Consider the following 13,735-nt stretch of genomic DNA (forward strand, 5'->3'; position numbering starts at 1 on the left):
AAAAAGGGTAAACCATCATGCAGCACATGAAAATTGCTTAAACCATACTATTATGAGATCCCTACAACAGAACTCCAGCTTTTAAGTTGGTGGAGTACAGAAACCTTCAAAATTATAATTATTAATCAGGCGTGCCGAGAAAAAGTCAAGGCCTTAGAAAGGCTACCAATCTGCATGAAGATTTGAAGAACTCATAATGAGGGTTGTTGAACCATATAATCTGCTATGGAAATTTAAACTGTCATAACATATTTTAACCCTCTAAAGATGAACATCCATCTGCTTCAGTGGAGGATCAACAGTTCACCGGAAGATGAGTTTTGGATAAAACATATCAGAAAGTATACCCACTTAAAACTTCAGCTCTGGTTCTAGATTTTCGATCATCAACGTGTTGGTTCTGAACACTGGTCATAATATTGCAACCCACTGCAAATACTCACCCCCTGCCCCCACCTAAAATATACAATTATGATTCAAAGTTTTGGGTGAAACCGCGATGCATCAGCCATAAGTATTTTATTTTTTTTCATTTTATGAATTCCAACAGTTAGGTAGAAAGTTGGATAATATGTCATCTTGCATTTCTGATATTATTGGCATAAGGGTAGCCGAGTAAGTTACCTATAACTTTATATGAACATATTATTATATACAGAATAGAATCCTAAAAAAGGATTCATCTTGAAGATTATTATACTTGATTTTAGCTCCAAGCTCCTTTCCAAAAGGTCGGTGATGTTACAACTGGTTGTTGTTGAACTTAATTTCTCTTTGGACTTCTAGTAACTTAATAGTCACTATTCTGAAATGATGTGTATGATTGATTTTTATTTATTGCTATTGATATCGCAAGCACATTTTAAGTAAACTAATTTGCTACTAGTTGAAAGCTAACTTAAAACATTAAATTCAAAGAGAACAATACAATACAAGTCTTTCCCTCTCAATCACTTTACATCCTTAAAACCTTTACTGAACCCTTTTCAGTTAGTTAATTAATGATATGCTCAACTATCAGAAAGGTACCCCGGTCGCATTTTGTGTGACACACTTTCCTTTTAAGTCTATTCAAAAAAAATAATTAATACCTATCTCTTTTTCGGAAATTATTTATAGTATCTCCACTTTACCCTTAGGGGTCGTTTGGTACAAAGATTAATAACACAGGGATTAGTAATGCAAGGATTATTATTGCATGCATTAGTAATGCAGGATTTATTTTCTTATCAAGTGTTTGGATCATTGTTTTCCACATAATCTTGTGTTTGGATTAGAACTCTACAAAAAGCTTCTTTTCAATTATACCCTTAAATACTATGGGATTTTCTATTTTATGTAATTGGGTCAAGGTAGATAACCACCGGACAATATTATTTTTTTGTGGCCTTCTAACTAGCTAGGAGAAAAACAATTTTGTTGTCATGTTTGTTATTTTCTCACTTGAATTATTTGAGGGTAAATAATTGTCATCTTAATAAATTGATCACTTACAAAAATCAATTTTAAATTTAAAAAAGATAGACCATCTACTTTTAAAACCAAAAAGACGGTAAACGATAGTAAAATCGAATAAACATCTATGTTTACACATAAAAATTGCAAGTTGTAGTTTTAATAAGTATGTAATTTTATAAATTGCTCAAAATACAAATAATTAGAAAATCACATATATATCAACAAATAATACATTCAATTAAGATCACAAACGTCATGTGGTGATATATTTGCCTTTTCAATTAGCAATTATTACGCAACTCACATTTCAAATATTGTATTGATTTGTATTGGATTTATTTAGCAACAAACAACTCTCTCTAAATAATAAAATTTGTAAGCTAATTTATTTAAATAAATGTACTAGTATAAATATAAAACATGAAATCAAGAAAATAAACAAAAAGATTAAAAGGATTTGAGTGGAATTTTGTCTTTACATGGATAAATCCCATAGTATTAAATCCTATGTATTGCTAATACCACCAAATGGAAGGTATTAGTAATACATCCTATTCATTTCTCTCTCCTTATAAAAGAATAAATTTTATATCAAGTGAACCTCACCAAGTCATGTCACTAAGGGGTCATTTGGTAGGGATTATTAGGAGAAATAGTCCATGTATTATGTATGGTATTATTTAATACTATGTTTGGTAGTAATTTTGGGCCTATGTATAACTAATCCATGGATTAGTTATACATAGGCCCAAAATTACTACCAAACATAGTATTAAATAATACCATACATAATACATGGACTATTTCTCCTAATAATCCCTACCAAATGACCCCTTAGTGACATGACTTGGTGAGGTTCACTTGATATAAAATTTATTCTTTTATAAGGAGAGAGAAATGAAAATGCATGTGGAAATCTCACCACCACTCCTTAAAGGATAATTTTGATATTTTGCATATATTTGGCTAACATGTTAAAAGATTTCTTTAATTTTTCTTACTTCGGCCACAATAAAACACGTAAACATAAAATGGAACAGAGGTGTGGTCAATTATTTTCTCCTGGGTTGATCAGGGACCAACTACGAAATGTTACTGCAATTCTTCAACTAGTCTATGATTCATACGGGAAGAAAACGGAGAATTTGTAACTGTTTGTGATGCTAATAGAACCTTGTCTGCAAAAACATGGTGGAATTTATAACACAACCAAGTTCTTCAGTTTTTCGTATCTTTCTGTAAGTTTGGGGTGGACAGTCATATCTATCTAGTAGAAAAAGGCTGGAAGGCACTAAGAACTATACTAAGAAGCACCTGCAATGAGAAGCCAAAATGTCTACCTGGTCGGACTGTTGGGTCAATAGGATTTTGTGTTTTTGCATGAGTAGATACTTGGGTATCAACATGCCTGCTTCAACATGTCAACAGAGGGTATTTTCGTCATTTTAATTATTGACCCTAACTTTATTTTCTTCACGTGTTGTCCAACCACCGCATCAATGTACGTGGCTTTCATGCCGCTTCATCTATTTGCTATGATCCTTCAAACTTTCTTCATCTTCCTGTGTTTTTCTTTAGTTTCTCAAAATGTTGCTGGACTTTCAAGGTACTTTTAATTTTTAATTTTTTTCTTTGCTCTTCGTATTTTCTTCTTATCAGTTCTTATTTGCAAACAGACAAATATAACCAAAAAAGTTGGTTTAACTAGTACAACTGGCATCCTGTCTCTAGTTATTGTGCTTCAGATCTATCATAATGCAAAACAGCATTCTCTGAAGTTTTGTCTGCTTCTTAAATGGTCTAGAGGAAAAGACAGGATATATTAACATTTCCTGCAGGGAATGGGCAGGAAGGGTGCCTTCACTGTACAGCATGAAGCATATATGAGTAAAGAACAGAATTTTGGCACATGTAAAACGGTGTCATGAAGAACTAATTTGTATATTGAAGGTTTACCTTGGATTTTTCACATGAAGTAACAAGAAGACAAAAGCGAGGAAGATAAATGAGGAACCGACAGCGACATAGGACATCCCAAGGAAGTTATTCCTGCCTCCCAGCCAGCTGGTTGTTGAAAGAACAAGTTTCTTCCTTCCACCAAAACTGTACGTGTTGTAGTTGTTAACAAGATTCACCATAATTAAGTCACCTTCCTCTAAGTCCACTTCAATTCTTCCATATAACTTACGAAAGGTAGGGAGAGCAGCAGTACGCATCCATACAATGAGATCCTCCTGATCACTTAGCTGATTGATTCCATCAATCCCATTCCAATTGAAGATAAGATCCATGAAAAAGGACACATTAGAGAAGAGAATCAATTAGAAGTCAAATCCGTATAGTTGAAAGAGAAGACAAGAAACACAATGTTGAGGTAAAAATTTATGCTTAAATCATCGGAATGAATCTGTAACCAAATTAAGTGCTAAAATTCCAATCCTTAAGAAAGGATTAAAATCAACAAAAGTGATATAAAGACTCGGGTCATGACTGCAACAGCACAAGGGCCACATCTAAGAACGAAACCTAGCAAGAACTTTCAAATTCAGTGTTATTATTTTTGTAATATAAATCAAGACACTGCATCAGACAAAACAGAGATGTGAAAACTTTAATAAAAAGCCTCACAACATGCGGACGGGAATCCAGTATAGAGGCATAAGAGCTTTCATTGATCAGTATTTGTCCTTAGTAGCGACTCATGTACACGTTCATCCAGGAAAATATTCAAATGTATTAAGAACGATACCTATTTTCCATTGGTCATTTCTTGCCCATCTTCTTTAGTCTTGGGATTCAAGAAGAGATATCGACTCTAAAATGAAATATTGCTCTTAAATTAATATGCCTTGATTTAACAATTTTATAAGCACTTCCATATGTTTCATTTAACAGAAAAGAATAACCAGAATTACTGCATCTGTTCTAAGGCCTTACAGGGATGTTAGGGTCCAATGTTGCACCACCAATTAGAGACCCGCTCTGGAAATTGGATGGATAAACGTCTTTCCCATATTTGTGTTCACGATCACTCCTCCAAGCAATATTTTTCCTGTTGACTTTTATAGCATCTGCCCCGTTGAAGAAGGAATATGTGTCATTAAACAAGCTCCATGCAATCAAACCACAAGGAACAATTGGGAGACCATTGTTTTCGCCTTCGGGATTGCAAGAACTTGTGTCATTGTACTGTAATCCATGTAAAAGCTGTTTATCACTTCTGCTTTTGACGTACCTGGATTGCAAGGCCAAGCTGAGTCAGAAAAGAACAATTAACAGAGATAGATGACAAAATTGACTTCACACGGAGGAAAAAGTGATGACAAATGCAGACAACACTCCAGAAGGAAAAGAGGAATAAATAAAATAGAGAAGAAACAAATGGTACAACTAGTATATAATGTGACAAGAATATGATATAACTGAGAAAAGCATCTATATTACATACATATAAAAATAAAAATAAAAAGAGAGGAACTTATAAATCTTGATAATCAACTAATTTTAATGCCAGTAGTACCAATCTTCCATGAATTTGTATTACCAGCAAAAATTGGTACTTGAAAAAGAAAAATGAAACAAAGGAGTAAAGAACCTTCACCTTCTGTGGTTCTGGTAATAGTTATCGAGTTGATAATAGATGTAAATTGGAGCTTTCATATTTTGGGGCACCTGCACAGAGACAATTTCCAAACACAAAACAAATCAATGAAGAGGATAAAGAAAAATTCCAAACTAGAATCTCCAATCATTTAAATTTTTATCACAAATTAAAAAAAAGAAGCAAAAGGTTGGTCGTGTTTGCAGAGTAAAGATGGAATGATGTGGTATGCTGCTGGATGAACAATGCGCATTATGGATTGAATGGCACAATGCCAAACATGTTATACCTCAATATACTTTATACCTCGTTAATGCTATGGTGTTTCTTGACCTTACAAAGGAAAGGTTGCAACGAATGAGAGATGATGGATGGGAATCGTTCATGGATGAAGTCGGCTTCATTTGGTGCTACATATGATATTTTGGTATATTCCTGGAAAGTCAAAGTGTAGACCTTCTAGCGTTACTTATTCACATCCCCTACGTGTTAAGCTTTTCTATGCTGTAAATTGTAATTGATTTGCAACTTTAGGAGCTTAACAAATCGCTTTGATGTCGTGAGTTATAACTTGTTTGTTAGTATGGCTAGCTTGAATTCGGCTAATTCATTTGCTAATTTTGATATGGAAAGAATAATGACTTTGGCCAAGTATTATCCGGATGAGTATGGAAAATTGAAACTTTGAGATCTCAGTTACCAGCTTGACATTTTCATAATGTGCATGCGACGTGGTGACCCTAGGTTCTCTAATTTAAAAGGAATTAGTGATTTGGCAAAAGCGTTGGCTGAGGGAAATCTTGTGGAGACTTATTTACTTGTGAAGTTGACTTTGATTTTACCTGTCGCGACTGCAACCATAGAAAGAGCATTCTCATCCATGAAGTACATCAAAGATGAATTACGTAGTACTATTAGTGATGCACTTTTAGATTATTGTTTAGTTTGTTACTTTGAGAAGGAAGTATTTGCAATTGTAAGCAATGGTGCTATTTTTCACCACTTTCAAAATATGTAAATGTGTCGAGTTCAAGTATGAATGGATGTTGTACTTTGGTTATATTAGTATCAAGTTAATGATATTCGATTATACATAAGTTTGTACTTTGCTACCATTATTATTAATTTTTTTTAAGACTTATACGCCGAACTTTGTCGTTAGTAATTGGCGTACAAAAGATAGTGGTCCCCCCGTTGTGCTCAAATCCCGGGGTCCGTCTCTGATAAGATAGGTTGTCGTGACTTTACCAATGCAAGAACTGTCTCCTTAGATTTTAATAGGTAACTGGAGTTCCATTTACTCATTTATTTAAAATTAACATAATACCTATGAAGCAAGTATGCACTGACATGTGAATGTATGATAATATAAAATGTATATATCACTTGTAAAAATCACTTCTAATTCAGCATTTCTTATGGAAATGTAGGCTTACATTGAAGATCTAGAACAACTGGTTCAGATCACCATCACAGTGTAGTTTTAGGTCAAATACAATTTGCCAGTAGTTTTCTGGATATTTTATTACTGAAACTATTTTGTACTATTTGACACCAGTGGTTCCTTTTTTCATTGAATGAAATTGGAAGAGTTTGGGTTATACATGTACATTAGAGGAAAAGGACTACCAACTTTTCCTTATTCCACAAAGAACTTCCATAAATTATACAGTTTCTTCTTTTATTTTCTTGTGGTATGTAAAGCTCTTTCAAAAGGAAAAGAGAGAGAGACATTTTTTAAATATGTACTTTAACATCATGCATCAGCTAAGAATGCTGTTATTGATGCCTTTTCAGAATCAACTTTGGTGTTTATCTATCATAGAACCTGATTGCTTAGACAATAATATGCTATTTTTTAATAAATGACAATGTAATGTATTTGGCTATTGTAGTTCCATATTTCTCTACTTTCTAATCCACAATAGTTTGCGCTACACACCTTCATAAAATATGGCCTCAACCCTTCCGTAAGAAAACCTCTGATACTACCTTCCGTGATTCTTATTTTAATTTTTAAGTATACGTGTATGTGTGTGTCTAAAACATATATATGTAAGTATACTTATGTGTATATATGGGATTTTGCAAACCAACTACTTGGTCGAGGTAGGCAAGGTAGGTTAGCACTGTATCCATTTCTTGATTTCCAAATGCCATTACCAATACACTACCACACTGACAGGAGGGACTTTACTTTTTCTCCACCCAAACTTTAAACCCAATCCTCCTTTTCCCTCTTCTCTTTTCCACATCTCCCTCTTCAATGGTGACTCCACCAACAACATAATATCGGGAAATAGATTAAATACAAAGAACAATTACTAAAACCATCTTGGATGATGGGAATAGCTTTTCATCGTCTTTTCCTGCTTTTTTCCCTATTTGTTTTCTAATTGCCAGTTGATTTGACCTTGGTCAAATCGTTGTTTGAAGAGGTATTGTTATTGGATATTATGCATTCGAATCAGATATGGAAACTGAATTGGGGGTTTCTAGTAACATTTTGACATTTCAAAGAAGCGGAGGAGGCACAAAAGCTTGCTGAGAGTGGAAGTGAATATGAGATTGAAGTTGGAAATGTCAGATAATGGTTACCTCTTCTTGATTATGGATCTTGGTTTTATTTTCTTAGAGTAGCCAAAGCTATCTCTGTTTCTTAAGCTTTCACCATGAATGATGACAAGAAGGAAAAAGAAAAAGAGTGGTGAAAGGGACTTGGGTTTTACTTTTGTGGAAGAACAAAAGAACCCCATCATTATTCTTATTTAATGTGTTATTAGAGGCGAAAATAAAAAAATGGGTGCAGTGCTAACCTACTAGGCTACTACAACCATATAGTAGGTTAGCAAGACTCACATATATGACTGTCAAATGGGTGAGTTGGACTGAATTTAGGTGAGTTGGACAGAATTTGGGTGTGTCAAAACAGGTTGAGTTAATAAATGGGTGTGTTAATGACTCGTACAAAGGTTACTTGGGCTGAGATGGGCGGGATATAGATGAGCTAAATAATGGGTCATAGCCCAACCAGCCCACTCCTTACCAAGTTTTAGCTTCTTTGTTTGTTTTCTTATAATTTGTTTAATTATCAAACAAAACTCATATAAAAAATTCTTTTCAAAGTCTTTTTAAAAATATATTTTGACAGTTTCATGGGTCCATTTTGGCTATACATATTTAGCCCAAGAGGCCAACTATTAGAGGGCCTGAATAAGGCTGGTCAAAACGGACTGAGTTAATAATGGACAGGTCATTATCCTACTCAAACTTGAGTGGGCTGTGATCATGTTTTCATGGGCTACTTTTGTCACCCTACACACACACACACACACATACATATATATATATATATATAGAGAGAGAGAGAGAGAGTTTTGCTAACCTACTAATGAAGATAGTAGATTGTACCCACTTTTAATTCACTAAAATACCCTGCCACCTTATTAAAATAAGAATTTTCAGGGGCATTTTGGTCCTTTTACCTAAATTCCCTTATTTCTATTTCTCAGCCCTTCCCATCTTTGATTCTCAATTAAACCTCACACTGAAACTTCTTGCACTGCTATATAATATTTTCCTCCATTACTTATCCATTATAACTTCACAATCCAATACACAAAGAACAAACAAATTAAAAAATGAAAAAGCCAGGCGTTAATTTTGTGGAATTGGGTTTAGAGCGGGTATCCTTTGGAAGTGGGTTTACTGTTAAGCTTCTCATAAAGGAAGAGGAGTTAAAGATGATTTTTGAGTTGGATTTGCCAAGAAATGCATACCCTTGAGTTGAAAGAGTATTGATTTAAATATCTAGGGAAAAAAGCAATTTAAGAACTCCATCTACAGGTTCATCAAGAAGCAAAGTACAATCAGGGAAATGTGTTGAATCTGTAATGAAAAAGTTTGCAGTAAAGCGAAGCAAAATTTGGATATTCCTGAGAAAGAGAGAGATGAGTGGAAAATGGGGAGGAAGGAAAATTGGGTGGATAGAAAGACTAAAATGCCCCTGAAAGCTCTTATTTTAATGAGGTGGCAGGGCTATTTTAGTGAATCAAAAAGTGGGTACAATGTTAACCTACCTTCATGCAGTAGGTTAGCAAAACCCATATATGTATACATATCTTCTTTGAAGAGAATCTACGGGTATTCTGTACAGAATTCTCAATACTAAGTTTGAATGGGAGTTATATAAGATTGTATCAAAAGTATTATGCCTTTAAGATTAAAAAATTCATATCGAAATTGATTTCTGATACATAGAAGATTTCATTAGAAGCAGCAGATTACTAATGTTGTCTCAATAGCAAACGAAAAACTGTGTGCTATGTTAAAAAAAGCGAAACAGGGGCTAATACATAAACTGGACATGGAGAAGGTCTTATAACCAGAGAACTGAAGATTTTTTTATCACCGGGGAAATGGTATATACTCAACATATGAGCCAAAAAATGAGTTTTTTCGTAGTGAAAAGTGTTCTGGTTTGTTTTTAAAAAATAATAATTAGTAAATGGTGTCCATCGATGAACTTCAATTAGCAGTCAAAGTATACATCATCATCACTGGATGTGCAGAAGAAAGCTTAGATGTAGTGTCATAAAAATCTGACATGGTAATATCTTATGAAGCGAGGAGAATTAATATATAAAAGAGGCATGCTTGGATGTGAGCTCATAACTCGTAATGAAATATCACCTTTAAGTAACGTGTACAATTCTTGGAAACTGAGGTATCTTTGATGTAAGCAACTTTTTGACTCTTGAAATTATCTGGCACACAATCTATATCATATCTGTCAACAATCTCAATAACCTGCAAATGCTTTTCTGATCAGCCATTTATGCCAAACTTATTGATCAGGAATGGAGGAAACAGATTATGCATTAATCAACAGAGGAGCAAAGCTTACACTTTCAGAAGCATAAAGACAGAGAAGTCCAATTGGAATAAAAATGACGCCTATCAAGAAAAACATCGAAATGACCTGTTAAGAAAATGTAGTCAGAGAAGTACAACACCCTGTCGATTTAGAAAAGAAATGGGAATTTCAGAGAGACTTATTCTCATTTAATTACCCATGCTGGTGTAAGGACAGGTTTACATGCTGGGAGATTTTGTTGTGTAAACTGATATACAGCTGCAAACGTGAGAATTAAACATGTCAATATTTAGCCTCTACTTCTGTATTTTATAGGTTATGAAGCAAATAGAACTGCATTGCACTCAGCTTGAGAGATAATACCGAGAGAAATGAAGAAGTTCAATGGAAAACTGAACTAATTAACTAGATGAGTACCAATTAATATAGAACAAAAGCTTAATTGAAAGAATCATAACTTGATATTTTGATTGAAGATGCATCACTTGTTGCAATGTCACAATCACAACCAATTATATATTTATAGAGAGATGGCATAATGAGCTCCTCAAATTCACATATTCTCCTCCTTATATGCTTATTTAAAGAAACAAACATACCCAGACTCTAGCGACAATGGCAAGACCTTAAGTAAGTGAAGTACAACTGGAACCTATGTTAGAAGGCTTTTACACTGTTAAGACAGATTATTTCCTGTAACTTGATCCAAAATCAGAATTTATAACCAACAGATAGACACCAAACTCTTACTTTGTATGAAAGAGGACACTACATCTCCCTTCATGGAAAGTCACTCTCACATGCTCCTATTTCACTGACCAAAAAAATTACTTTTTTTTATCTAACATTACTGTAGAAATCAAGCAAGTCCTCTGGTAAGACAATGAGATTCCATTTTCTTCACCTAACTACTTGTTAAATGTGTCCATACAAGTGTAATTACTTGATTACAAGGTTTTCCTAAGGTGTCTACAAGAGTTGGATAAAGTCCCATAAAAGGTCTTGATAAATACAAGAAGGATGGCATCAGATCACATCCCTAATTCAGATTGATCATACTCTCACAAGTCCTTGCCAGCTCATCTAAGGCTTAACCAAAGAAACCACAACCTCCATCAACAACTAGCACTACCATCGACTCCCCATCACCACATACCAGAAATAACTAATAACCATCCCAAACCACAACCCTACATAATGCTGATGCAACTCAAGAGTTGACATCTATCAACACCACCCAAAATATCACCAGCATAACATCGGCAACACCCACAAAAGAGACATTTCAAGTATTGTGAAAACACAAGAAGTAATTTTCTCTGGTTTAACAATTGGCAGCAGCAATTCCAATTTTCTGATTATTTAGTTCAAATATACTCGTTAAAGAACCTGGCACGTTGAGAGAGAAAATTCTACCCATAAGAGCTTTTTGTTCTCCTTTGTTTTATTGGTTTTAATTTATGATACTCATGACGGAAAGTTGTTCTGATCTATAATATCTTCAAGTTCATACTTAATGTGCACTCTCCACCAATCATAATGAATAAATTTGAGGACTTCCACAGTTTTTCCATTGCTGAGATCTATCACTATTGCTTTTTGCATGTCTTTTGAAAATTAAAGTAGCTGCAAATCTCTTGATTTGTGGCATATCATATTATCTGTTATATTAGTAGATAAATTCTCTTTCCCATTATGGATTGCAATAGTTTGGCCATCATTGTGGTATGACGGTAGATGCCCGGCACCACATTATTATTAATTCTTTCTGCTCTTTGCTTCCATGTCTACCTTTCCTCAAATAGCTTGATTAGTAATTTGACCTATGCTATTCCAACTCACTAAACCAAACTCTTCACAGAATTTAATTATCACGGAAAACCTGACTCATAGGAATAATAAAATTGATTTGTAGTTTGAACTTACCATCATCCAAATGTCGTCGAACTGGACGTGACCGAGATTCTACAGATTGTGCACCATTTCCTGACAAAGTACTTGATCCCTCCACATCCATTCAATCAAATAATGATAGCAAAGCCCTGTAGAATCTCTACTCAAGAATCTGCAGCTGGAGCAAAAAAATCTACACGTAGTAAATTTTGCATACAAATTTCCACCAATCTAATCTCGAAGACCCATTTGTCTGCTGAGAGAAATCCATAAAGGGTTTGAACTGAAATGAGCAAATTTTGCAAAATCCAAACAAAAATTAATTACACTATAGAGTGAAAAAAAACTGAATTCGTGGAACCCATCTGTATTCTGTTCTATCTAAACTGTGATCCAATCATTCAAGCTGGAACTTCTTAATTTTCACCAAAAAAACAGAAGAACAGAATCTATCAACCATATTATATTTTGAGCTACAAAATTTAGATTCCAGTTGAATTAAGGTGGCTCTAAAACATAGTAGAAAGAATTAAACATTGAAATTCAAAGAAGATGAGTCAAAATTCTTACCTGTGAATTAGGTTGGGAAAATTGAAGTAGCAAGTACAATGGTAGATAAATACGATTTCGAATTTATACGGCAAAAAATAGGAGAATGGATGATTGTATATTTGAGGGAATGTGAGCTATTGCTTTTGACCGAAGAAAACCACTGTATAGGGTAATACGCATATATACGTTTCGACCAAAGACTTGTCTGCAAGTCTCCCATGAAACCTTCCTTCTTCCTCCGACTATATATTGTTTCTAATCAAATAAAAGGGGTTAAATAAGTCTTTCGTTTTGTTTTTTGTTCCACTTTGACCAAGAAATGATCAAATTCACTTTAAAATATAATTAAGTAAATCTAGAACCAAATTAACATTTTCAAAACTTTCTAATCTTTTATAAAATACAAAAAAACACTTTATTTTTCAACTTTTATAATTCTATCGAAACCATTTTTAAAAAAATAGAATTTTCTCTTCTTCTTCTCCCTATGTTCTCTCTTCTTTTCTTCTTCTTCCTTAGAAAATCCGAAAATCCGACTATCAAAACAAATATTCTTCCCCATTATCTTATCTTCCTCCTCATCTTCGGCCGTGATTCTCTCCTCTTTCTGAACTGAAGATTGTGTTCGACTTAAAATGGGTAAGTCATTTTTTTGAAAGATTTTACAATTTTCGAACAATACCAAGTTTTTTCTTGGGTTAATGAACAATAAATCGTTCTATAGATGTGAAAATTGAATAATGGTGTAATGGTACATATTATTTATTGTTTTTGAAAGAAAATCAACAAACCCAAAAAAGCTCTAATTTTGAGGAAATGTATATGTATTGTTAACATTCAGTGAAACATCATTTTTTGTTGCTTTTGTTGTTCTTTTTTTGACCATTTTGTGCATATGATTTTAGAAATATAGTCTTGTTTAGTTGTCCAATATATATTTCATTTGTTGAAAGATGTGTCGTATGTTGCTACATTTTAGTGATATGTTGGTATTTATTCCAATAGAGTTGTCATATGTTAGAACATATCACCTATGTGTTAGGGCAACAAAATGGTCATTTGTAGTAACAAAAGATTCATCTGTGGCACATGAAGATTCATCAGTGGCCACAAAAGATTCATTCGTGGCAACAGAAGGTACATCTGTGGCAACAGAAGGTCCATCTGTGTCAGCATAAGTATAAATTGCTACCCATTATATTTTATAATCAATTGTAAACTCTCAACCTTTTTTTATTTACCTTGTAGATGAAATGATACAAGAAGCTTCATCCATGACAACAGCTCAAACTTTTATTGGTGTTGCTTCCTCTTCTAACATCAAATGCTCTTTTTGTCTATGCAAAGAATGTGAG

At 33.8% G+C, this 13,735-nt stretch overlaps 1 protein-coding gene across 4 annotated transcripts in view; it reads right to left on the reverse strand.

The window, feature by feature from the left end:
- Positions 1-12,615, reverse strand: part of LOC102589308 (putative ALA-interacting subunit 2) — a 15,545-nt gene extending 2,930 nt beyond the window's left edge. Inside the window, exons 1-8 of one of the 4 annotated variants that reach the window (XM_006364821.2) lie at positions 12,399-12,615; positions 11,862-12,006; positions 10,132-10,193; positions 9,966-10,040; positions 9,752-9,868; positions 5,060-5,130; positions 4,396-4,693; positions 3,415-3,704 (exon numbers count right to left, since the gene is read on the reverse strand). In XM_006364821.2, the coding sequence (XP_006364883.1) occupies positions 3,415-3,704; positions 4,396-4,693; positions 5,060-5,130; positions 9,752-9,868; positions 9,966-10,040; positions 10,132-10,193; positions 11,862-11,952 (1,004 nt within the window). In that variant the 5' untranslated portion in view covers positions 11,953-12,006; positions 12,399-12,615. Of the gene's footprint in view, positions 1-3,414; positions 3,705-4,395; positions 4,694-5,059; positions 5,131-9,751; positions 9,869-9,965; positions 10,041-10,131; positions 10,194-11,861; positions 12,085-12,398 lie in introns of all 4 variants that reach the window. The other 3 variants (XM_006364824.2, XM_006364823.2, XM_006364822.2) reach the window with 3 other exon arrangements.
- Positions 12,616-13,735: the final 1,120 nt, after the last annotated feature.

The sequence above is a fragment of the Solanum tuberosum genome, unplaced genomic scaffold, assembly GCF_000226075.1.
Source record: "Solanum tuberosum cultivar DM 1-3 516 R44 unplaced genomic scaffold, SolTub_3.0 scf00518, whole genome shotgun sequence".
Lineage (NCBI taxonomy): Eukaryota > Viridiplantae > Streptophyta > Magnoliopsida > Solanales > Solanaceae > Solanum > Solanum tuberosum.